The sequence below is a fragment of the Helobdella robusta genome (genome assembly GCF_000326865.2).
Source record: "Helobdella robusta unplaced genomic scaffold HELROscaffold_36, whole genome shotgun sequence".
Classification (NCBI taxonomy): domain Eukaryota; kingdom Metazoa; phylum Annelida; class Clitellata; order Rhynchobdellida; family Glossiphoniidae; genus Helobdella; species Helobdella robusta.
This window is the reverse complement of record NW_008704742.1, coordinates 1,121,579-1,148,397: the sequence shown is the minus strand read 5'-3', so window position 1 is coordinate 1,148,397 and position 26,819 is coordinate 1,121,579. Positions and strand designations below refer to the sequence as shown.

Below are 26,819 nucleotides of genomic sequence, written 5' to 3'. Positions count from 1 at the left end.
ACATATATATATATATATATATATATATATATATATATATATATATATATATATATATATATATATATATATATATATATATATATATATATATATATATATATATATATTGGTAACAGACTGTTGTTAACGCAACATTTCAAAAATTCAACACTACTTTCAACATTGTTCAACTTTTTTATATTTCTTTTTAATTTATTGATGTCAGAGAAATTAGACATTTTATTGTTTTTTAAAAATTTTTATTAAATAAATTTGCGAATAGCTATTTCGAGTTATAGATAACTCATCTTCCGTGCATTATATATAAGGTATGTAAGATATTAGATAAGAAGGAACAAGTACTTATTAATTTATATAAATTATTTAATTAAAACAGAAAACCAATAAAATAAATTTAATAACATTAAACAATATAAAACGCGATTTTTAAAATTTTTTTTAAATTTTAACGGCATGATTGTTTATATTATGGTTGTTAAGGTAAATATCAACGTTCAGCCGAGAGCGTTGATATTAAAATATGGACGCGTCAATCAAATTGTTAAGTGAGTCGATTGATGAAAAATCTTTAAATGAAATCAACTTCATCAAAGAACGCCATCGAGACCATTGATTCCAACGAATTAGGAAAAAACTTAGCAATTTATATCGCGGACCAGTTTTTTTGCCACAACACCAAGATCATTTCCTAAATCTTAGTAGCCATCAGTTGACAATAGATGAAAAACAATTTTTGAACCTCGGCTTAAATTGTCACCTCATAAAAAACAAACCACAAATAAATAAACATATTGAGATTGAGATGTTGATAAATGAAATTTGGAAACAAGAACAATTAGGAAATGTGAAGGTAAATCAACAATTAGCCAATGAATTATTAAGTGAATCTAACAAAAGACGAAATTCGTGTATTTGCAAATTGTTGACGAACGAATTGAAAGTTGCTGCTAAAAATTTAAAAACTAATTCTCGGCTGAGCGTTGATATTTACCTTAACAACCATAATATAAACAATCTTGCCGTTAAAATTTAAAAAAAAATTTTTAAATCGCGTTTTATATTGTTTAATGTTATTAAATTTATTTTATTGGTTTTCTGTTTTAATTAAATAATTTATATAAATTAATAAGTACTTGTTCCTTTTTATCTAATATCTTACATACCTTATATATAATGCACTGAAGATGAGTTATCTATAACTCGAAATAGCTATTTGCAAATTTATTTAATAAAAATTTTTAAAAAACAATAAAATGTCTAATTTCTCTGACATCAATAAATTAAAAAGAAATATAAAAAGTTGAACTATGTTGAAAGTAGTGTTGAATTTTTGAAATATATATATATATATATATATATATATATATATTTCATATATATATATATATCAATCGATCAATCTTTGTTTAGCGTCCAGAGACCCAGTTCCCCCGAGGTAGGACGTTGTTTTCTTTGCCATCAGTTTACTGCGCCAAATTATACGATCAGTTGTATCCATTTCATTTAAATTTAGAGCTTTCATGTCTTGCTCGATTGTTTGCGACCAGGACTTCTTTGGACAGCCTTTGGGACGTGTGCCAGGTACTTCAACATCTGCAAGAGAAGTTATGGCACTGTTTCCACTTCGTTTGATATGATCAAACCACCTCAGACGGTGTGCCGGCATTCGTACTTTTTATCATCTAGACCAGCACGACGCAGGATATTTCGGTAGATTTGATGTGGTTCTTCTGGCTTATTCGTTGCATCCATTGGAGAATTTTCATGTCGGTTCGTTAAAGTTGTTGATGCAGTTTGGTTTCTCTACCTTAATGGCTTCAAAAACATTGCTATTTCGAATTTGTTGTTGTGGATTGATGCAAGCAGGACAAACAAATGGACACTTTAGATAAAGTACAAATTATTTTTGAACAACGTTTGTGACACCACTGGTTACACTGCTGACACCTGATTGACACCAGTTACCTACATCAGCTTTACAAACTGAACTAGGCCATCGTCCAGTAGCTGTGGATTAGATGGGTTCACCAGTGTTCATTGCTTTGGTTTTGTTGATGTTTGATTTTGAATCCATGATCGGCGAGTCTGGTGTTCCAATCTTTAAACACCTGTGCTGCATTCTGCTCAGACGTGGCTGTTAAAACGATATCATCAGCATATACTAGATTCCAAATGTCACCAGTGCGTGTCGGTTTTGTGATTTCTTCCATCACAGTTATAAATAACAGTGGACTGAAAATCGAGCCTTGGTGAACTCCAACGCCGATGTCAAATGCATCTGTGTTACCAACCGTTGTGCTGACGAGAGTCTTAGTATTCGTATACATTTCCATCACAAGTCGAACAAGATATTCTGGAATGAGTTGTTGACGTCGACTCCACCTGATTGCTTCACCGGGAACTCGATCAAATGCTTTTCAAGTCTACAAAAATGTGTTGTAGTTGTTGATGCTTTGCCAGGTACTTCTCTTGCAGTTGCCGAAGGATGTGAATTGCATCAATTAATGATTTCCCTGCTAGAAAACCAAATTGATAATTTTCGATCGTGATGCACGACGTTAATCTTCTCTCAATGATTTTCTCGACAATTTTCAGGGAGTGCTCTAACAGACGCATACCTCGATATGATGAACAGTTCAATGTATCACCTTTGCCTTTGTATAGCTGAACTGTCATGCTATAGTTCCATTCAGTCGGCATTGAGCAATTTCTCCAGACTTCACAGCAAAGTTGTAACGTTTGGATACCTGCAGTACCAGATGCTTTGATAATGTCATTTGTGAGTCCAGAGGACCCTGCTGCCTTCATAGCTTTCAGAGCTTCTACAGTGATGGGTGGAGCGTCAAAGTTGACATTGATGGAATTTGTTTCATTTAACAGACGGTTGAAGTATTCTCTCCACTGTAGCTTGATGTCATCTTGTTCAAGAACCATCTCATTTTTGTCGTTTTTGATACATGAGGCACCAACTATGTCTTTTTTCGTACGCTTAGCTTGTTTTGCTATACGATACAGAGATTTCATTTGTTCACCGCTCTTAGTGAGCCACTCTCTACACTGATCTGACCGAGCCAGACGTCTTGCGACTTCTTCTCACGGAAAATTTTATGGTCATCAAAAGACTTTGATTTTGCCATAGCTTGTATGCAACTTTCTTTTCAGCTATTGCATTTTGTACACTGTCATTCCACTACCAAGTGTCACGTTCATGCAGACGTTTTGTACCAGTTTTTCCACAAACTGTAGTTGCAGCGTTTATCAAAACGGTTTTGTATGTACTCCAATCTGTACTGGCTTGCGATTGGTGGTCTAACTGTGTGGCGACAATCTGTTGAAATTTTTCTCGATGAATATTGCTTTTCAGCTTCCACGTTTTGATTCTCCGAGGCATTTGTTTAGACTTATGTTGTGACAGTTCGACAACCAGGTCTTCCACAAGAATTTTGTTGGGCGACACATGATTCGCCAGGTATAACTTTGACATTTTTGAATAACCTTCGGTGTTGTTGCTTGACAGCGAAGAAATCAATTTGCGTGGCTGATGGTCCACTTTTGTATGTTATGAGATGTTCCAACCTCTTTCTAAAATATGTGTTCAATAAACAAAACCCGTGACTTTCAGCAAACTCAAGGATGCGGTTGCCATCTTCATTCCGTTCTCCATAGCCAAAACCTCCATGTACGTTGTCAAAACCATCTGTTTTCTCTCCAATGTGTCCATTGAGATTGCCTCCAATCATGATTGTTTCAGATTTTGGTATTGTTGAGATGGTGTCAGAGAATGCAGCCCAGAAGTCATTTTTCATCGCTTCTGGTTCGCCTGTCTGTGGTGCGTATGCGGAAAAAATAGTCATTGTTTGCTTTTCTAGGCGAAGCTTGATCCCCATGAGACATGAATTAATCCTTTTAATATCCAGTACTTCTTAGGCTAGCGGTTCCTTGACAAAAATTCCAACACTATTTTTGGCAGTCTTTTGACCATTCCAGAATAGTTTATATTTTTTATTGTCTGAGTTTATATGACAGACACCATTCGATTTCCATCGGGTCTCCTGAAGGCAATCCTTCTACGCTCAAGCATTTCTGCAATTTTCATGCTGCGGCCAGTCAGTGATCCAACATTGAGCGTTCCAAATCTAAGTACCATAGAGGGACCATTCTGAATTTTTCTGCAACATCCCTCCGCTATTGCATACTTCCCAGGGATTCTTAGCACCCCTTGACCACTTAAGGCCTGCTGGGGACTAGGGACCGTTGTTTTTGTTTTTGATGGCATAGAATAATTTGGTGTTTTTACATCCGGACAACCACCAGTTATAAGCGGTGGGCCTAGGCTTTTCCTCAAAAGCAAGCAAGGCAGTTTTATGTCATGCCCAGGACTGATCAACAGTAACAACCCAAATAATAATAAAAATAAATGGAATTAAAAAGTAAAATACCGTTAATAAGTTAGCTTTTAGTTAAGTTAACTTTAATGTACAATACCATAGACATAATAATATTTTTTTTTTTTATATAAAAGTGCCAATTTATAAAAATGTCAGTTATAGTGGGCAATTGAGAGATTTGCTTAAAACGCTTAGTCCCAATGCCTTTGTTTGTTGGGTTTATTTGTTTCTTATTGATTTCTTTTAAATTAGCTGTCAAAATTAATTAATTAATTAATTAAGTCTTTATGTCTAGAACGTTGATTACATAATAAAATATAATTTTTTTTATGCTTGTTTAACGTGTGATAAGTGCGAAACATTTTCACAATTTTGTAAAGATAAAAATTATTTCCTAGGTACTGAATTTGCAGATACTTCTACTCATTATTCTACTGAAGACAAACAAGAATGTATTCAAAGTTCTGACTCCGAATTCTACTAATAGGATTATAACCATTTTATTATCTTGTTCTTTTTCAGTAGCTCTTAATAAATTTATTTTTTTATTATTTTAGGGGTAATGTATTTAAATTAAAATGAGCATGCTATTTTGTTTTTTTTCTATTATTTTTTTTCCATTTTGGCTGCTTGTTATATAAGTTAATTAAAAATACAAATATTCTGTTTACTTCATTTTTTTTAATCTGTGTTTATTAAATTTTCTAAAAAAAATTTACGATCGTTTTACTGGATGGCCAATCAATACTGATCAATTCTGATCTCACAATTTTATTAAAATTTTTGCTCATTCTCTCATCTAAAATTGTGTATTTCTTGCTTTCTTTTGTTATTTTTGCTGATTTGTCTAAATAAGTGCTCACAACCGCCATTTTTTGTGTGGACATAACCTTTGAATATAATTATATACTTTTTAAAATCTTGTTGGATCAGCGCCTTGCCAACGCTAATTTGCTCACTCTCAAACTCCACGCATTAAAATAAATGATGAAAGGAAGGCTATTGATTTCGTTATTGTATTGCATGCTATTATTTTTTGCTAATTATCATTAATTATTTTTGTCTAATTTTAATAATTTTGTTTAATTGGATATTTTTATGCTTTGCTTTAATGACTTTCAATTTGTCTCTACCTTTGCAAAATATGCTGATTTCGTTAGTTTGCAAGATTATAAATTATATATTTCCATAACCAATTCGTTAGCATTTTAAGTTTTAAAATAAGACCGAACTCTTTCAAATTGTTATGATTTAGCTCGAGGAAACTTTTCTGGTTCGATATATTTCATCATTTTGTTTATCGATATATGCTTTTTTTATTCGTTTACTTCGATTTGTTCATATATTTACTTAAACGAAGGCTTCCTGGTTCGCCAGCTTGCTCACATTGGAACATTTCCAACCGATAAATTTTTTGACTTTGGTAAGAACAGAGATATCATTTTCTAAAGTTTACTTATTTCTGTTCCCCAATAGCTGTAGTCAAATAGGAATTAGAAGATGACCTTGGGGTATCCTAAAGCTGAGCATGTGATCTTTGGAATTTTTATAGGAATTTCCAAAGTAAACTAAACCTTAAGTAATAAAACGCCAGTTAAAATCTGTTGTTTTGTACAGCGTTAGCGGGTCTCCGATTGACGAGGTTTTTGGCGTTGCGTTTCGAACCAAAGATTAGTACTGTACAGAATACAGCATGATGCATAAGAAATAGTTTTAGTTATTAAATATTAATAAAATGTTAATTAACTTCAATTTATTAAAAAATGCCGCCAAACCTTGAAAGATACTACAGGGTGGTTAACAAATAGTTTAAATTTTTGAAGCTTTATTCCGTATGACATCATGTATGAATGCATCCTGAGCGTTGACTTCATGATAATTTACGGATTTAACTTTGAATTTGAGACGTAATAATAGGTAGAATCGAAGAAAAGTGTTTTCAGGTAAAGGTTGGTGGCAAGGTCGTATTTAGTGGAGGGGGGGGTTTACGGGTTCAAACCCCCCTCCCCCCGAAATTACGAAAATTATAAAAATGAAGTAAAAATTACGTGTGTGATTTAAAAATATTTATATTTAATAAATTTTTTGTATATGCTTATAATTCCCATTATTTATATAAAATCAATCACATGCGTTTTATAGAGTTCAAATCCATTTCCAATGACACAAATAAACAAATCTCACGATCATTACGAATGTTTATGCACTTGATCCGTCAACATATGTAGCTTGCCCGAACTATGAATCGAACTCACGACTTTCACGGGACGAGACAATGTTTTATACCAAAGATATTCTATAAAGTTATTAAATATAATTTTTTATACATTGTTTTAAAAAAGCGCGGTTTCCTTCCATTTTAATATTAGGTAAGGTACTCAAACAAATTAAAGCTATAAAATATTTTTAATTAATTTAAAGAAAAAGAGTGTTTAAGCAAAGTAGTTTGATGAAATTTTTAAGAACAACAATAAAAATATTGACGATAACATTAGTTTTTGTGGCAATGAAAAGGAAGAAAATCGTAAAGGAAAACAATTAGGTTAGTTAGTTCAGTTATGAAGTAGTAAATCTTTTTCTTTTATTATCTAATTAGTTTCGCTAATAAATTTAATACAAGTATTTGGTTTTAAAATGAACAACTTTTACGCTATATTATACATTTTTTAACAATAATTTTAATGTATTTTTTCATAAATGAACATTTTAGATATTAAAACGTAATCAAAACTGAAAACAGGTGCAAATGTAGATGAAGCAGTTTTGGATGATCCCCAGCCTTCAGGTTCAGTTACAACTGCAACCAATCTCCATGATATAGGTAATTATGTAGGAAATTCAATGACGGATCAAGAAAAAGAAATTGTGTTGAAGTCATTATGGACGCCTCCTAAAACCCACCAATTTCCTGTTGAGCCTAAACGGTGTCTTAAATTTGAACGATTTTCCTGGCTTTCATACTCTGACAAAAAAGAAGGAGCGTTTTGTAAATTTTGTGTTATATTCGGTAGGGAACATGTGGGAAAAGGTGCTAACCAAAAAGTTGGGTTTTTGGTAACAGTATCTTTCAATAAGTGGAAAGATGCCATTGAACAGTTTGAAGCACATGCAAACATTGAATACCACAAAACATCAGTGATAATGGCTGAAAACTTTCTTTCCGTTGTTGAAAGGAGACAAAAATCTGTAACCAAGTTAATCGATTCAGAAATCTTGAGAAAAGTCCAAGAAAATCGTGCAAAATTGATTCCTATTATTGAAACAATAATATTTTGTGGTCGTCGAAAAATTGCACTAAGAGGTTCGGATGAAGTCGGTCCAGTCTTACACAACAATGTCAATGTTAATGATGGAAATTTCAGGGCTTTTTTGAGATTTCGTGTTTCATCCGGGGATATTATTCTTGAAAATCATCTGGACTCAAGTGCTGGAAACGCTTTGTGTACTAGCCCGGCTATACAGAACTCGATTATACATATCTGTAGCGAACTAATTCAAGAACAATTAGCAAAAAAGATTAATTCGGCCTGCTCATTTAGCCTCCTTGCCGATGAGACAACCGATGTAGCTAATAATGAGCAACTAACTATTTGTTATCACTATTTTGATAACAGCGTATTAAAAGAGGATTTTTTCGAATTTATTTTAGTTAACGATTTAACCGGACGAGGTTTGGCAGCCGCTTTGATAGAGAGATTAATGGCCTATTTTTAATAGGTATGAATTTATTTATTTATTTTCTAAACAATTGAATCATAATTTAATATTGTTTTATCAACAACTTCATTCTCACCAGGTCAAGGCTATGATGGAGCTGCAGCAATGAGTGGAATTTTGAATGGCGTTCAGACTGCTATACATGAACAGTATCCTCTGGCTGTGTATGTACACTGCTCAGCTCATTCTCTTAATCTGGCTTTTTCAAAATCTTGTAATGTCCCAACAATAAGAAATAATTTGGGAACAATAAAAGAAGTGATTGTATGTTTCAACTCATCATCAAAGCGTACACAGATTTTAAAGCACAAAATTTTCGTAGATCTACCTTTAATCAAACAAAAGAAATTAATAACTATGTGTGAAACACGATGGGTAGAAAGACATGAGTCTATAATGACATTCAAACAACTATATGTAGCTATAGTTCACGCTTTGGAAGAGTTGGATTTATTGTCTACTCGTGAAACATCAACAACAGCACATCAGTTATTATGTACCGTTAAAATAGGTTATTTTGTGCTAGCAATGAATGTTGCAAATGAGATATTTTCCTATACTATATCTCTTTCTAAAATGTTGCAAAAAGTGGATTGTGATTTAGTTGAAGGCTGTGCCGCTGTAAAGTTAGTACTTGACAAATTTCATGAAATGCGTTTGAAGGCAGAAGAAAATTTCTTGGTTTCCAAAGAAATGCTTCACTCTGTAAATGGCGAAGTCATTACTTCACCAAGGGTAACATCAATACAAACTACTCGTGACAATACTCCAGCAAAAATCAATGAAGAATATTATAAACGAGTGATGTTCTCTTCTTTTTTAGATCATATCTGCACACAACTAAAAGAAAGATTTATTACCCATGCTGACCTGATATTTTCTTTACAAGTGTTTTTGCCTAATAAATGTTTAAATTCAAAAAAACAATGTGCTACGGAAGAAATTCCAATCATGAAATATGTCAAAAATGTGGAAACTTTTATAGCTCAATACTGCCTAATGCAGATGTCTTAGCATCTGAATTTTTATTATGGAAAAAAAATGGGAAAATTCAGAAATCGTAGATAAACCATCAACAGCAATTGAATCTTTTTTAGTCCGTAATGACGATTTTTTCCCTAACGTAAAAGCACTATTACACATATTAACAACACTACAAGTTTTAACCGCAACTGCAGAAAGATCATTTTCTTCAACGAAAAGAATCAAATCTTATTTAAGGAACTCAACAAGTGAAAATAGATTAAATGGGCTCACTCTACTGAGCATTCACAAAGAAATCACGGTAAACCCTCAAGATGTTTTGGACAAATTTTCAAAAAGTGGCCGTCGTTGCAATATTGTATTGTGATGAGTTTTTATAATTGATATGGTTTTGTAATATACAGTAATTATAAGTTATTTTCTTTTCCTTTATTTTATTGAACCTTTTTATTTGTAAATTTGAATGAAAATTAAAATAAACGTGATTTAAATCAAAATTTTTAAACCCCCCCGAACACAATTTCTAAATACGGCCTTGGTTGCTGGCGATAAAGATTTACCGAAATCATCGGAGAAGGTTAAATAGGCTAGACTAGACTAAGATATCAACCCATAAATACCATAAAATCGCTTGACTTGGAACAGAACGATGGCCATAGATTAATAGATGTAAAGAACTTTCAAAAATTTACAGAAAGCTGAGACACAAAAATTATCGTGAAGCGGAAGTTTCAATCACCGATTTTGCAGATGTTTTTCGGAAAAATCGAATCATACGCAAGACTTTAAACCAATTAGGCAAGCACTACGACAAACAGAAATATATGAGATCGTTGCAGAAACAAGGCTATTTAAATTCTTGGCAAGCCCTTGGACTTTGTCAGTTTTCTTGTAAGAAACGAAGGTGGCTTTGTTTAGATTATAGAAAGTTGAATGAAGTCACCAAAAAGGATATCTATCCATTGCCGTGAAATGATGACATTATGGACACATTATCAGAATCGTGTTGGTTCTCCACGCTCCATATTAAAGTTGTTTATTAAAAGTTAATGGTTTCTCTCTCTCTTTTGCGTTTGCTTCAGAGGTTTCAACGACAAACACACACAGCGTATATGAATACGCGTGCAAACCACGCATCATACACATTGCATATGATAGGCGGGGATCTCTTTGTATTCGAACTCAGTCATTGCAATAGCAAGAACAAGCGCCTTTAACCATTGAGCCATCACGCCGCCCGATGATTAGCAGGTGAAGATCGAGAAAAGCGACCGTGAGAAGATAATTTTGGCATGTGGCAAGGCTTGTGGCAGTTCAGTTTGGCATATGTGCCTAAAGAACTCACTTGAAACATGTTTAATCTTTCTAAACGTCATCATCAAGACCGGTACCTTGCAAATCTGCAGAGAGTTTTTGTCCGACTTCAAGCGGCATATTTTAAACGCTTAACGAAAAGAAATGTAAGCGGTTTTGCGATGTCTATGGTTTACTCGACATCGTGTTGCGGATTTTCAATCCATAAATTTTCCGTTATAAACTAAAGTTGTTGCTCATTTTCCTTCAATAAAACATTAATTAATTTTTTCTGACAACGTTTTTTAAATTTGCGAAAGATTCCGTTGCTGTATTACAGTTAGTTATTACTTATGAATTCAACAACTTTTGATCGTCATCATAGTAACCGATTTTAATTTCAAATTTCAACAGTTTTCTTTCATCTACAAATTATCAATAATTTTAACTACGACTGCAATTCAACAAACGTCATCATAATCAAGTTTTTCAATGCTACATGTTTAGTCAATCTCGCAATTTGATGCTTTTGTCAAATAATTTTCGCTATGACAGCCAAGTGGACTCGCAAAAAACTTCTTGGTTTTTTACTACCCAAAAATTCTCTCCGTATTTTTAGAATATGTAGAAAAATCATGTTTCAATTAAATATTTGGAACCCGCGTTTGACACGTTTATCAAGGATCAACCTTTCGGCTCTGGGAAAAAGACCCAGCGTTAACAAACGCATGACCAAATAAAAATATGGGCTTGTAAATGCAAGGTCCGCTTTCAGCAAGACCGCTTTTCTGAACAACGTCATATATGAGGAAAAAACTATCCGATGCCACACGGGTTGTTTTACAAAGTTTGTCTTTCTTAGGTTACTCAGTTTGTAATACTCATCGTGGTACTTCCAGTGACAAACGTGGTGGCGGCTTGGCTGTTGTGTACAACAACTTACTGAGGGCAACACACATAAATATTGTACAATTTTTTGTAATTTTGAAAGCCTTTCAGTAAAATTCAACACTTTTTCGTCGTCATTCATTATTTCATCAATTTACAGGCCACCCGGCCCTGTTTCAACGAGCTTTCTGGATGAATTTACCAATCATCTAGATTTCATCATTGGCCATAATTTACCGTTTATCATATGCTACGACTTCCACGCACCAGAACCTCTCTTCGGTATTGATCATCACCTATTTTCATTATTAGAATCCTTCAATCTCACTCAACACATCAGCTCCTCTACACATGTGCTTGGCAATTTGTTGGACCTCGTAATCACTCATATTAACAACAACATTGTAGATAATCAAACCGTCAATGATTGCGTTTTTTCAGATCACAACACTGTGTGCTTCAACTCAACGCTCTTCAAACCATCATCGACTATCATCTATAACTAACGCCGCAACTTTTGTCGTTTAAATTACACGTCATTCGAAAATGACTTAAACAGAGCATTTGTGATTTGCTCTCACAAGATTTGGAGATCGATGAGTTTGTGTCAGCTCTAAACACAACTTTAAATGACTTCGTCAACAAACACGCATCAATCAAGCATTACTCGTTTCGTGAGAGCTTCCACCCTCACTGTTTTTTTATCCCAAGAAGCAATAACTGCTAAAAGAAATTGTCGTCGTATGGAGCATCACTACAAACATGAAAAATCAGCACTCAGCTTCGTCAACTAAAAAATCTATACATAGGACGCGATATAAATTAATAATAATAATAATTAATAATATTAAAAAGTAAATTACGTGGAACACTTGGTATCTCCAGAAAGAGTGAAAACTGACCCAAGTAAAATTGAAGTAGAAAGAAATTGGCCGGTTCCCAAAGATTAACATGAAATGTAGAGTTTTCTCGGATTGGCCACTTATTACCGTCAGTTTGTGAAAGGTTTTATTAGAGTCGCAAAACCACTCTATGAACTAACGGAAAAGAATCGAGTCTTTAATTGTAATGAATTGGACAACTAAAGAAAAAATTGTGTGATACTTCATTGCTGTAGTATTCCGTTCGTGGATAGACGTTCATCTTAGAGACAGATGCAACTAACCATGAAATCGGAGATGTCCTTTCACAACATATTGACGGAGAAGAAAGAATTTTGGCATACTGTAGTATGTAAAAAAGCTCACTAAATCCAAACGCAACTGCTCTGTTACCAGGTAAAAATAGTAAGCAATGATTAGTGCGACAAAGCTCTAACCACAAAAAACCACAAAACCCTCAAATGGTTACTAAACTTTAAAAACCCAGAAGAACAAAAAGCGTTATAAATAGAACAGTTTCAAATGTACAATTTTAAAATTATGCTTCACAAGGAAACAATTCATAGTAAATCCGATGGTCTTTCTCGCCGACATTGCCCATTATCGGTTAGAAGTAAAAAAATTAGAGAGCACACACGCAAATGATTCAAGCAACAGCCGACAATGGATGTACTTCGGAAGAACTCACTGAACTTGCACAATTAGAAAAAGACACAGCAAATTCAGAGGTGGAAGGATGTTTTTGAATACAGCTCGGTAATAAAATCTTTTTGACTCAATGGGATTCTTTGCACATAGAGGAATGGCTTTTTAAAATAAAATGGGAGTCCGTCGATGGTTTAAAACATTTGATGCAAACGGTGATACATAGATTCAAGACGGCTGAAATCCTCGATGAGATTGGCGGAAGGCCATCAGGAGGGCATCTTGGTGTGAAAAAAACACTGGGTAGGATGAGAGATAGGTTCTACTGGCTGAACATTCGTGAAGACGTGGAAAAACAGAGCTGGAATTTTACCACGTCTTTTTCTGAAAATCTAAGAAGAAGCTACGCGGGTCAATGCAAATTGACGATATCGGTAGACTTTTCTAGAGTTATAATCGATTTCGCGAGTCCCTTTCTTAAAACAAAAAAGGAAATTGTCGGATTTGGGCTGTAGTGGCAGCTTGTTTCAGTGAATGGCCAGATGCTACCCAATCTGGAAGCATATACGGTGGCTGAAGAAATTGTATCAAATTGGGTTAATCACTATGGCGTTCTCATAGATTGCACTCAGATCAAACACCAAAACTTTGAATCTCATTTATCCAGAGAGATTTGTCGCCTACTGGGTGTCAGCAAAACAAAGCAATACCTCTTTGTCCGCAATCCGATGGCCTGGTAAAACTTTTAATCAAACGTTAATTGAACGCCTGGCCTGGCTAGGGTTATCAGTGGCAAGCAGCAAGACTTGGATAGCCGGGTACCATAGTTCCTTCTAGGAAATTCATCATTGGCCATAATTTTATCGTTTATCATATGCTACGACTTCCACGCACCAGAACCTCTCTTCGGTATTGATCATCACCTATTTTCATTATTAGAATCCTTCAATCTCACTCAACACATCAGCTCCTCTACACATGTGCATGGCAATTTGTTGGACCTCGTAATCACTCATATCAACAACAACATTGTAGATAACCTAACCATCAATGATTGCGTTTTTTCAGATCACAACACTGTGTGCTTCAACTCAACGCTCCTCAAACCATCATCGACTATCATCCATAACTAACGTCGCAGCTTTCGTCGTTTAAATTACACGGCATTCGAAAATGACTTAAACAGAGCATTTGGTGATTAGCTCTCACAAGATTTTTAGATCGATGAGTTTGTGTCAGCTCTAAACACAACTTTAAATGACTTCGTCAACAAACACGCATCAATCAAGCATTACTCGTTTCGTGAGAGCTTCCACCCTCACTGTTTTTTATCCCAAGAAGCAATAACTGCTAAAAGAAATTGTCGTCGTATGGAGCATCACTACAAACATGAAAAATCAGCACTCAGCTTCGTCAACTAAAAAATCTATACATAGGACGCGATATAAATTAATAATAATAATAATAATTAATAATATTAAAAAGTAAATTACGTGGAACACTTGGTATCTCCAGAAAGAGTGAAAACTGACCCAAGTAAAATTGAAGTAGAAAGAAATTGGCCGGTTCCCAAAGATTAACATGAAATGTAGAGTTTTCTCGGATTGGCCACTTATTACCGTCAGTTTGTGAAAGGTTTTATTAGAGTCGCAAAACCACTCCATGAACTAACGGAAAAAAATCGAGTGTTTAATTGTAATGAATTGGACAACTAAAGAAAAAATTGTGCGATACATTCATCTTAGAGACAGACGCAACTAACCATGGAATCGGAGATGTCCTTTCACAACAAATTGACCAAGAAGAAAGAGTTTTGGCATACTGTAGTATGTAAAAAAAGCTCACTAAATCCGAAGGCAACTGCTCTGTTACAAGGAAGAAATTGTCAGCAATGATTAGTGCGACAAAGCCCTCAAATGATTACTAAACTTTAAAAACCCAAAAGGACAAAAAGCGTTATAAATAGAACAATTTCAAATGTACAATTTTGAAATTATGCTTCACAAGGAAACAATTCATAGTAAATCTGATGATCTTTCTCGTCGACCTTGCCCACCAAAATGCAAACACCATTATCGGTTGGAAGTAAAAAAATTAGAGAGCACACACGCAAATGATTCAAGCAACAGCCGACGATGGATGTACTTCGGAAGATCTCACTGAACTAGCACAATTAGAAAAAGACACAGCAAATTCAGAGGTGGAAGAATGTTTTTGAATACAGCTCGGTAGTAAAATCTTTTTGACTTAATGGAATTCTTTGCACATAGAGGAATGGCTTTTTAAAGAAAATGGGAGTCCGCCGATGGACTAAAACATTTGATGCAAACGGTGATACATAGATCCAAGACGGCTAAAATCTTCGATGAGATTGGCGGAGGGCCATCAGAAGGGCATCTTGGTGTGAAAAATCACTGGGTAGAATGAGAGATAGGTTCTACTGGCTGAACTTTTGTGAGGACGTGGAAAAACAGAGCTGGAATTTTACCACGTTTTTTTCTGAAAATCTAAGAAGAAGCTACGCGGGTCAATGCAAATTGACAATATCGGTAGACTTTTCAAGAGTTATAATCGATTTCGCGGGTCCTTTTCTCAAAACAAAGAAAAGAAATTGTCGGATTTTGGTTGTAGTGGCTGCTTATTTCAGTAAATGGCTAAATGCTACCCAATCTGGAAGCATATACGGTGGCTAAAGAAATTGTATCAAATTGGGTTAACCATTATATTATTAAATGACGTTCTCATAGACTGCACTCAGATCAACACCGAAACTTTGAATCTCATCTATCCAGAGAGATTTGTCGCCTACTGGGTGTCAGCAAAACAAAGCAACACCTCTTTGTCCGCAATCCGATGGCCTGGTAAAACTTTTAATCAAACGTTAATTGAACGCCTGGCCTGGCTAAGGTTGTCAGTGGCAAGCAGCAAGACTTGGATAGACGGGTACCATAGTTCCTTCTAGGAAATCGAAGTGCCATTTATACTGCTTTATATATTTATTTTTTATTACGCAACTGACACAGGCCACTTGCCCGGTCAGAAAAAAAAGAACAGACAATTACAATTGAAAAAAATGGCAGAAAATAAAAAAAGATCAATACTAAATAAGTGTCATATCGCAATCACGAAATTAAAAAGCATAAAAGAAAACGATAATAAACGTTGCATTGTCAGCATTAAACAGTTAATCAATCAACAATCAATTAATCAAATCTTTCATTCAACAGCAATGTACAATCCATGCACGCAAACACTGACCAAAAAACCATTCCACACACTTAAACAGTCATATAAAAATTACAATTCAAGTAGCATAATGATAAGTTAGAGTCAAAATGTTAGCCCATGCATCTCCCGAGCAAAACTCACATCCCCTAAACGCAGACATAGGAAAGAGAAAAAGAAATGTTCAATATTCACACAATGGTTAAGAATTGGTTGAGGTCTACTAAAGTTATTTTGTTTTTGAAAATTAGATATGTTGGTGACGAAACAATTTCATCAGGCAATGAGTTCCATATTCAAACAATTCTGCTACCAAAAAAGTATTTGGATGTGTTTCTGTCTGAGTTAGATTCTCGTAGTCTGTAAGGATGTCCACGAGTTGATTGGTAGGACAAGGAAGAAAACAGATCATTCAAATCAATGCTGATAACTTTGTTTAATAGTGTGTACACAAAACATAGGTCCGAAATTAGTCTGCGATAATCCCACTAAGCACAGACGAGTTGTGTACGGAAGATGACGAACTGAAGGAATGAACTTTGTGAATCTTCTTTGCACACTTTCTATCATTGTCAGTTGGTATTTGTAGTGAAGATTCCAGACGGACTAGCAATATTTCAAAAATGGTCGAACGTATATGCAGAAAGCTTTGGTGAGAAGGTCTTTATCTCTTGAAGTAAAACATTCGGTGATCAGGTATGCACGTGTAGAAGTTCTTTGAGTGATGCCATTGATGTGCCGACCGATTGCTGATTATTACATCAAGATTTTTAAAGTGATCAACAAGATTCGAGAAGTGGTGATCAACCGCATATTGATTAACAAATGTATTACCAAATGAAGGAAGTAATAAACATTTAGAGTCTTTGTTAAGAGAGAGTGGCAGTTGCCATTGTTTACTCCAAGCAACGATGTTATTAATGACCTGTTGCAAGTGAACTGAGTTAGAAGAACGTGAGTACAATTTTACATCATCCGCAAAATGACGCAGGGAAATACAATCATCAATATCGTTGATAAAAATGAGGAACAGGGTGGGTCTGATACGCTGCCTTGAGGAACACCTTTTGTCACTGGTACTGAACGGAAAAGTTTATTTTGAATCTGGACTCTTTGTGAACGCTCAAGCAGGGATTCAGTCAATCAGCCCAGTAAATTTCCAGTTATGCCGTAAGCTTTTAATTTACGAGCAAGCTTGGCGTGTGAAACAGAGTCAAATGCTTTCTGAAAATTGAGGCAGATTGTATCACAGCCTTCCTTTTGTTGAATAAGCAATGAATCTTTAAGAAATCTAATAAGCTTGGTAGAAGTTGATCTACACGAAAGAAAACCATGTTGAGAATTAGTAATTAAGTTGTTGTCTAATAAATACGATAATAAATTTCTATTAGCAATTTTTTCCATGACATGGCATGGGATAATTAGTTGGACCTTTTTTATGTACTGGAATGATGATAGCAGTCTTCTATTCAGATGGTATGGAATTATCCTTAAAAGATAAATTAAAGATGTGACATAGTGGAACAGCTAGACTAGAAGCACACATTTTGAGTAGAATGTTAGGTATTCCATCGGGACCCACAGGAGTTGTTTATTTTAGCTTGCGAAGTGCTTGATAGACTGTATCTGGAGTGAAATTAATATCATCTACTGGTTTGTAAGTACGGCTGGGTAGTGAACAAATACTATTATCATCAGCAGTAAAAACAGTGGCAAAATAATCATTGAATGTATTTGCCATTGTTACGGAATCACATGTCAATTCGAAAACTAGAAATCTGTGGTTTGGAGAATAGTTTGTCATTGATGTACCGATAAAAACTTCGAACATTACCTAATGATAACAAATTGGCTTCACTAGACCTTCGATAAAAATTAGCCAAATTGCAACATCTTCGAGACATCATTAGATAAAGAGTTTTGTCGTTTGAATTAGAGCTTTGTTTCTATTTCTTCCAGAAGTAAGAAGTAGAGTTTGACTCTGTATGACAATTGTAGTGGTTTGTGGTATTTTACGCTTGGTTGCTGGACTCTTCTCAGTGCCGGATTAACCATTAGGCTAATAAGGCTATAGCCTTAGGCCCTGCCAAATAATCGGCCCTAATTTATTATATCACAAGCGTGTTTAATGAACCATGTTACAATTTATAGAGGCAACATAAAATTTTAATTTTTTTTTAATTTATGGGCACAAAAATTGACATGGTTTGATTAATTATTTGTTCAAAGATTTTCCACCACATGTTGGTGTTGAAAAAGTGTTGAGAGTAAAGATCTCAATCAATTGTTGACAAATAATCATTTAAAGAATTGTAGTTAGCACTGTAGAAATCGAGAAAGCAACTTTTGTTGTTAGAATTAACGTCTTGAAATCTGTTGGAGAAATTGTTGATTTTAAAAGTGATACAAATGGAACGATAACCTCCAGCTCAGCAAGAAAACCGCAATCATCTGAAAGAACAAAGTCAAAAATATTATGTTTGATTAAATGTTGGCTGATTTCGTCTTGTTTGTTTTTTATGCCGTTACAGTTAAGTTGAAGGAGGTTAAGCTGTCCGGCGGATTGAGCTTGGGGAAGTGAAGTGTTGGAGCAGGAAGAGATGGAAGTGCTTGTTGATGTTGTCTGCCGTCGGAGAGTCCCATCCGACACTGACTGACTACTTGAATTGGGGGACAGATGAGTCCAGTTGTTACAGTTGTAACGACCGTTAATGTGGTTTGAGTAGTTGGTTGAATGGACCCAGTTGTAGCAGGTGCGGCAACGGGTTGAGATTTGGGTTTTGTTGATTTGTTGATTGCAGGCAGGACAAATCCGGATCTTAGGGAAACCCGGGTTTGACTCGGTTCCGGCCCTGAAAAGGAGACAACGGAGCAGGTCGGCCGGAAGAGGCTGCTCCGTTGACAAAAACCCAAATTTGACATCCAAGGTTGGGAGGGGGTGTTGCAATGGTTTGTTGGAAGCGGTCGACAGAAGAGATGACGATCGGTCCAATCGGTTCCACCACAAAAAGGCTGTTGCACCAGAACCTCACATTTCAATACAACTACCATCCCCAAGTTAAGATAAACAACCAGCTTTTAACCCTAACCCAACCCAAAAATATTAGGACTAACCTTGGACACAACACTGTCGTTCTCACAACACCACAAAATGGCAGTGGCCAAGGCCACCAAAAGAAACTATTTTTGGCCAGTTTTATTGAATTTAGAATACCAACACCAGTCTATTTAGTAATGCCGTCTATCCATTTCTTCGCAGGTCTACCAACTTTTTACTTCCAATCTTTTTTCTCATTAGTACCATTTTAATCAATCTTTCTTCCCTCATTCTACAAATGTGTCCAAAAAATCTTTATTTTTTTTCTCTGACTTTGTCATATACACTTTTCTGTCTTCCAAGTTGATTTATATATATATATATATATATATATATATATATATAACAGTATGATTGGCACTTATATATGTGCCTGTGTGTTTGTGTGTGTGCGTGCGTGCCTGTGTGTGTTTGTGTTTGAAAAATATCTATTCATCTATTTTTACTATCAGAAGAAAGGCTTGAGCAGAGCCCCTTGTCCAAAATATAAATAAACAAAAATAAAGTAGAACGAATTTCAATAAAAATCAACAAAAAAAGTTAAACTTTATGTTCGTGTCAATAACTCAATCGCATAAGAATAATATTATTATTTATATTTATTTATTATTAATATTAAGGTATAGAATACTTTTTATCACCATAAAATAAACCGAGTTTTGTTTTAAAAATATCCAATGACGGAGCATTAACAATGTCATTAGGCAATGCATTCCACAGGCTAACAACTTGATTCGAGAAAAAATATTTTCTACAATCATACAGGATGTTTTTCAAAATAAATTTGTCTCTCAATTGCTTAATGAAAATGTTTGTCAAAGCTGTAAAAACAATAGGTCAATAATTTATATTTTTGAAAATTGTAAATTAACAAATGTTATTGTAAAATTATTCATGTTCAAATAAATGCAATTTGAAAATTGCAGCTAAATAAAAAAGCAATCACAAATGCAAAAAAGAACAAGATTTGAAGATTTTCATTCGTTCTTAAAATGTTAACCAACGTTGAACAATTGTAAATTATGAGAACATTTTCCATCTAATTCTGAAAATAAATTTGAAATTTTATATAGATAATTTTTCAATTAAAAATTTCATAAAATTCATGATTCAAATATAAATAGTTAAGTATAATAAATTAAATTTCCCTCCTGGTCTGGTTTTGCTACACAACAACATCTTCGGCAACTACAATTTTTCATCAATAAACTAATTCGCCTCAACTACCTGCATCATATCCTATCGTCACTCAAATCAACACACTCGATTCAAGACTGTTCTAAAAAGTAGAAAATAACAACCACGTCATCCATCCTCTACTCCCACCAATCAAAACTACAATACTCAACCTTGTCAGCGCAAGCATAACTATCAAGTCGCCACTCAATCAGCATATCAGGAAAAGACCTTCATCACAAGGCACCTCCAACATATTAGCACTCAATAAAACTTTATTTACACAATCTAGTTTTCTTTTTACTTATCGATCACCTCCCTAACGCAATAAGTCATTATATAGTCCATTAGCAAATCACTATATTAATTTACTCTTTTATATCATTACGTTATTTTATTTTCAATACTTTTCATTTTTAAACATTTTTTTCTCCGTTTTTTATTCGTTTATTTTTTTTCGTTACCATTTTCTACTACTGCCTTGCATGCTGCAAAGGTTTCTGCGCCTGTCAGATCCTGATTTTTTTTAAATAATAAAAAAATATATCTTGTTTGATTTTATTGATATCTGTCTACATAAAAATAAATATTAATGTTGTAAAAACAATTATTTGAGAAAACTTATTAAAGCATGCTAACTCTCTATAAAATAATACAATAATCTGGTAGCACATTTGTAGTTAGCGAGGCATCAGGCGAAAATATATCGCTTACTGGGTTCTGATTTTATATATGGCTTCTTTCAAACTTTTGTCGAGTGACAAAGCGTGATGCTTAAAACTTTCTATTTAAAATTGTAATTTTTCAATATTAAGATCAGCTGTTTATATATTTGCTACTTTTTTAATTTTTAAGTATGTTATTTATATTTTTCAATATCAACACCTCAAAAATCCTCAAAATTTTTAAAATCTGTTACTGATCCTTTTTTCAATTTTTTAAATGACGTTTCTAGTTTTTTTTCTTCTTTTTTTTCTTTTGGGCTGCGGGATGGCTTTGTGGTTAAGGTCGTCTGGTGCTGTTTCGCAGAGCATGCAGTAATTTGGTTCAAGGCCGTATTTAGGGGTGGGGAGGTTTACGGGTTCAAACCCCCCCCCCCCCGAAATTACGAAAATTTTAAAAATGAAGTAAAAATTACGTGTGTGATTTAAACATATTTATATTTAATAAAATTTTTGTATATGCTTATAATTCCCATTATTTATATAAAATCAATCACATGCGTTTTATAGAGTTCAAATCCATTTCCAATGACACAAATAAACAAATCTCACGATCATTACGAATGTTTATGCACTTGATCCGTCAACATATGTAGCTTGCCCGAACTATGAATCGAACTCACGACTTTCACGGGACGAGACGATGTTTTATACCAAAGATATTCTATAAAGAAGTTATTAAATATAATTTTTTATACATTGTTTTAAAAAAGCGCGGTTTCCTTCCATTTTAATATTAGGTAAGGTACTCAAACAAATTAAAGCTATAAAACATTTTTAATTAATTTAAAGAAAAAGAATGTTTAAGCAAAGTAGTTTGATGAAATTTTTTAAGAACAATAATAAAAATATTGACGATAATATTAGTTTTTGTGGCAATGAAAAGGAAGAAAATCGTAAAAGAAAACAATTAGGTTAGTTAGTTCAGTTATCATGTAGTAAATCTTTTTCTTTTATTATCTAATTAGTTTCGCTAATAAATTTAATACAAATACAAGTATTTAGTTTTATATAAAGTCTACCTTTTTTATTGCGTTTAAAAGTTATTCAAAGGTTTTTGGATTTGTTTCTGTATAATTCAATTTGAATAGAAGGTTTAACATACTATTCAAATTAATGCATTTCTATTATTTTATACATAACAAATTATTGTTAATTATTATTTGATTGAAATGATGTCAATAATATTAATGATTTTGTTACTGATTTTATGAATTACTTTAATAGTAAATTTTAAATGATGTAAAAGTGAATTTAGAATGGATATTCAATTGGGACTTTAAAAGCAGGGTTACATTGGCACTGCATACTTTCGAACCCGGTGACACGAGGTTACGTACAGGCGTGCTACCCAAAACTTTAATAGCACATTACACGAATAATCCGTAAAATGACATAGCATGCATTCGAATCCGATAACGCAAAGTCATCCTAGAGAAAGTCTATCACTCGCTCTTTTTTGTCTTTGGCTCTTTTTGTTTTGCGCCCTTATTGTCCGCGGTTTTTTGACCGCGCTTTTTTGCACTGCACCCTTATTGCTGCGCTCTTTTTGTCTGCGCATTTTTTTCTGCGCCCTTTTGTCGGTGAGCCATTTTAGAAGCCTTGAAAGGACAATCCAGTTTTTTGCCAAAAAGTTTTGGCAACGTTTTTGAATTAGTTTTGGTACTAGATGGTTGGTTATCATTTTTAGACCTTGGTGAGCTAGCAGACTTTTTGCGTTCTTTTTTAAACCGGAATAAAGCCATTACTGGTTTCATCATGTGATTTACATTGGTAATTTATAGCGGAGGAGTCATTAGGATCACTACATAGCTGAACCTCAGGAATTGTGTTTGTAGTTACTTTAGAATTTAGATTCATTCCGAATAAACTTAAAATAGATTTATTATTATTAACGTTTAGGTCAGGATTCGTTGTTGAACGAAAAAAGACAGGTTTGCTTGTTAGTCGACTGGTTGAAGTAAATTTTGTTGTACAAGCCTTAGCATAATTAATTGTATTACTGAACATTGAACTATTAGAAACGATAGAACGTACACTATCAAGTATAGACTTATTGTTAACATTTAAGATTTCAATTAAAACCATTCGTTGATTATCAAGCTTGACCTTAATATCGTCTCTAATTAATTTGGAATTACAATTAATCCCGTTTAGAACATTCGGAGTTTTCAATAAGTTGAGACTGAAGAAAATAGAAGATTTATCTAATATACCTAGCTTTAAAAACTTTAGAAAATTAATACAATCCAGAACTTTGTCTTTTTGTTGACGCCACGAAATTAAAAGTTGTCCAAAATACCGCTAGTTAAATTAAAAGTTTTGAGAGTTCCAGTTCATTTTTTAAGAATTTTTTGGGAACGTTGAATGACAAAACAAACAAAAATGGGAGAGAATAGGGAACAAATTTCAATTTCCGCTCCCTTCTACATCTCACGTAGTTTTTGAGTTTACTAGAACTTCGTCCGCCAGATGACACTGTGACAGGCTAGTTAAAGATCTATTACACTCTTCTTAGATTCAGAGGAATCAACACGCACCAACATCGTATATGAATACAGAATACATGCTAAACGGCGCATCATTTATAAGAAGTTCCAGTTCATTTTTCAAAGTTTTCACTCCAGAAACAATTTTCTCAACCTGAAAAAAATCAACAACCCGCAAAGCAAAGAATTCTCTCTCTCTCTCTCTCTCTCTCTCTCTCTCTATATATATATATATATATATATATATAATTGTGTTTTTGCGTGCATGTGTGTATGTTTGTGATATGTGCGTTTTTGCGTGCGTGTGCGTGTTTGAGTGTAGTATGTGCGTGTCTGTGTATATACATATTTAGGATATATATATATATATATATATATATATATATATAAAAGCATTTTGAATTGTTTTGTCCATTTATAACCAGTTTGATAAATCTGTGCATGAGGGTAGGTTGCTTCCCCACACCTTGTAAGCATGCAATTGTTGTGCCGTTGTTGAAAAAAAGTGATGCAGATCCAGATGACGTCAGTAATTATCGACCAGTCAGTAATCTATTATTTATATCAAAACTCATTGAAAGAATGGTGTTGAGACAATTGCTTGCTCATTTGAATGGTAATAATCCCATGCCTGCATATCAATCCGGTTTTAGACGATTTCACTCCACTGAAACTGCCCTGCTGCATGTTCTCTCAGGGGTTTATGCTGAGATGGATGCTCAAAACATTTCCTTGTTGGCATTTTTGGACATGAGCTCGGCTTTCGACTGTGTCAATCATGAAATGTTACTGCTCAGGCTACATTAGAATATCTGGGGAAATAATAAATTGGCTCAGAAGCTACTTGATTGGCCGAACACAGCAGGTTTCGTTCAACGGGAGTTTGTCCTGCGTCAGTGTAGATCCACTACTGTTTGCAATTGTTTTTGAGTTTAGTCGATTTTTCAAAAAACGTTGCACCCGAAATAAATATATATGAATTTTGTTGTAGTATTTAATTATACAGAATAATGTGGTAAATAAAAATCGTAATGTGTTACTAGTAAGTTCATTTGTGTGTCAATTCTTATTTAAATCATTCACCACAAATAATTGACTGAAAATATTTAAAGAAGTCTTACTTTTGTGTGGATTGCGTTCAAAACAATACGTTGTTGTTTCGACAGAGTGTTCTAAAATAAATAAAAAATTAATAAATTATCAAACAAGATGTGCAGAAATAACAATTGAGTTGAAGAAATTAAATAACACAAAATTTGTTCAATTAATAATTTAATAAATTAAAACCAAAGTAAATTCATTATTCCAAAAAAAACTTTTAATATATTTTTTTACTTTGTGGTTGCCGATACCACCATAAATAGGTATAGCTGATAAAGCATAACATTTTGAATCATTGGAAATCAAGACATTTGAAAAAGTGACATGTGGCCATTTTGGTGAGCAATTAGACAATTGATTTTGGTTATACATTTGCTCCAAGTTTTTGCTGTGCTGGTCACCTGTGTTGAAAAGATCAAACAAAACTTAAAACAAACAATTTAAAGTATATAATTTGAAATTGTTTTAATATTAAAACATAAAATTAAGAAAATCAATTTAAAATTTTTAATCATTAAAAGACCTTTTATCATTGATGAAATGTTTTCAATTTTAGTCATTTCTTCGAAATTATTTTCCCCTTCTACAATGACGGTTTTGTTTTTAACAACATCATCTAGAGACCATGGATCTGGAACTGGATCGATTCCATATTTGAGTTCTGTAGCAATTTGAGCTCTGTGACAACAAATTTCTAAAAAGCAAATTGCACTAAGAATAGATTGAAGAAGACTGAGAATGGCTATAAAAAAAATGCCACTTGGAATTTTCCCGGTCAATACGACGTGACAGTATAACACCTTACATTACAATGAATTTAATTAATTATTAAATTTATTTGTTCATTACTTCATTGATTTATATTTATTTAGTCCGTTTAATCTATTAAATCTTATTTATATGCTACTTAAATGTTGATTTTTAAAAACGCTTCAGATGTTGTAATGGCAAAGAATCTTAAAAAATGTGGAAAACATTGTCTTTAGCAATAATGCGGTTATAGTAATAATTTTAAAACTACAAAAAAGTTCTTACTAACCGAAGAGTTGGTTCCGCAAGAAATGAGTGTAAAAACAAAAGCTGTCATGAAAGAAAACAACAGAAAAACGGCAGTCTGGTTTTTTAATGAATTATTCGTCATTAATTACGTATATCAATTTTTAAATTTATTTTTTTTACATTTTCAGTGAATTTTTAAACATAATAAAAATGAAAATATTAAAAAAGTATGTTACTGACAAGTTTAGACATGATGTTTTTTATTCCCCACGCCATAAATCCTGTTAACAGAGCCTTCAATAATTTGGTTAACGTATACAATTTTGAAAAGTATTACGACCTCCTATAAAAATAAATTTAGAAAATCAACAAATTTATTGATGTACTAACAGAAATAGTAAAGAAGCCACTCAACCATGCAAATTTAAGATAAGATTGATCTTTACAAAACTCCGCTTTTTGCCCGAAAGGTTCAATATATCCTGCGTAGTTAAATCTGTTTGATTGATATTAAAGTAATGCATTAACATTAACTTATTACATATTTCATAACTAACGACAAAAGTTTTATGTAAGTATTTGATGCAATGAGATTGCTGAGATTGAAAGACGATAGGATTACGGTCGCCATGGAAGAAAGTATCAATAAAACTGAAGATATCCAGTAACATGCACCTGAAATTATTGATATCTTTTGAATACTTTTTGACATTACAGAAATGTGTTAAATGCAACTAAACTTTTTTTTAAAAGTTACTATATATACAGTTATTGAGGAATATCACCGCCTTTTCCGCATTGTTGAGTTTTTAACTAAGTTTCTCAATTTTTCAAATAATTATTTTATCGATATTATTCAATTTTCAATTTTAAAATTTCAATTATTTTAGACTGCAATTTCTATATATATATATTTACATAAAAGCTTTTTTCGGTAACCTTTACCATCATCAGTGTAATAGAGTCTGTGATATTGTTACATGTAGTTCATCTGGTATTTATAGTATTTTTAGCAAAGGAACTCTAAGTTCCATTGTTTCTTTGTGTGAGTAATTTCTTTGTTGATAGGATTGTTACAGCCTGTTGTTGGATGTTTATCACAGGGTTTCTATTTTCTATTAATAAAGCCTCTGCTATTCTCAAATTGCTTATATTATTGTTGTAAAATGACACTGGTATTTGAGTTAAATATTTCTCTTGTTATTTTTATT

General features: G+C 33.5%; 4 protein-coding genes across 4 annotated transcripts; 1 reads left to right on the top strand and 3 right to left on the bottom strand.

Moving 5' to 3' along the window:
• Positions 1–4,018: 4,018 nt before the first annotated feature.
• On the bottom strand, positions 4,019–5,833 carry HELRODRAFT_176116 (hypothetical protein; the record flags this gene model as incomplete). Its single annotated transcript, XM_009023444.1, has 2 exons — positions 4,019–4,382; positions 5,778–5,833. 2 exons carry the CDS (start codon positions 5,831–5,833, stop codon positions 4,019–4,021), a joined length of 420 nt encoding a protein of 139 aa, XP_009021692.1.
• A 3,368-nt stretch (positions 5,834–9,201) lies between these two features.
• Positions 9,202–9,399, top strand: HELRODRAFT_153336 (hypothetical protein; the record flags this gene model as incomplete). The annotated part of the gene is made up of 1 exon (XM_009023443.1): positions 9,202–9,399. A coding segment is annotated over one exon (198 nt), but the record flags the coding sequence as incomplete, so codon positions are not given.
• Positions 9,400–18,541: 9,142 nt separating this feature from the next.
• On the bottom strand, positions 18,542–19,075 carry HELRODRAFT_176114 (hypothetical protein; the record flags this gene model as incomplete). The annotated part of the gene is made up of 1 exon (XM_009023442.1): positions 18,542–19,075. The coding sequence occupies one exon, from the start codon at positions 19,073–19,075 to the stop codon at positions 18,542–18,544; it is 534 nt and encodes a 177-aa protein (XP_009021690.1).
• A 3,476-nt stretch (positions 19,076–22,551) lies between these two features.
• On the bottom strand, positions 22,552–26,239 carry HELRODRAFT_176113 (hypothetical protein; the record flags this gene model as incomplete). The annotated part of the gene is made up of 8 exons (XM_009023441.1): positions 22,552–22,766; positions 23,560–23,662; positions 24,630–24,680; positions 24,844–25,010; positions 25,133–25,409; positions 25,649–25,723; positions 25,999–26,104; positions 26,166–26,239. 8 exons carry the CDS (start codon positions 26,237–26,239, stop codon positions 22,552–22,554), a joined length of 1,068 nt encoding a protein of 355 aa, XP_009021689.1.
• Positions 26,240–26,819: the final 580 nt, after the last annotated feature.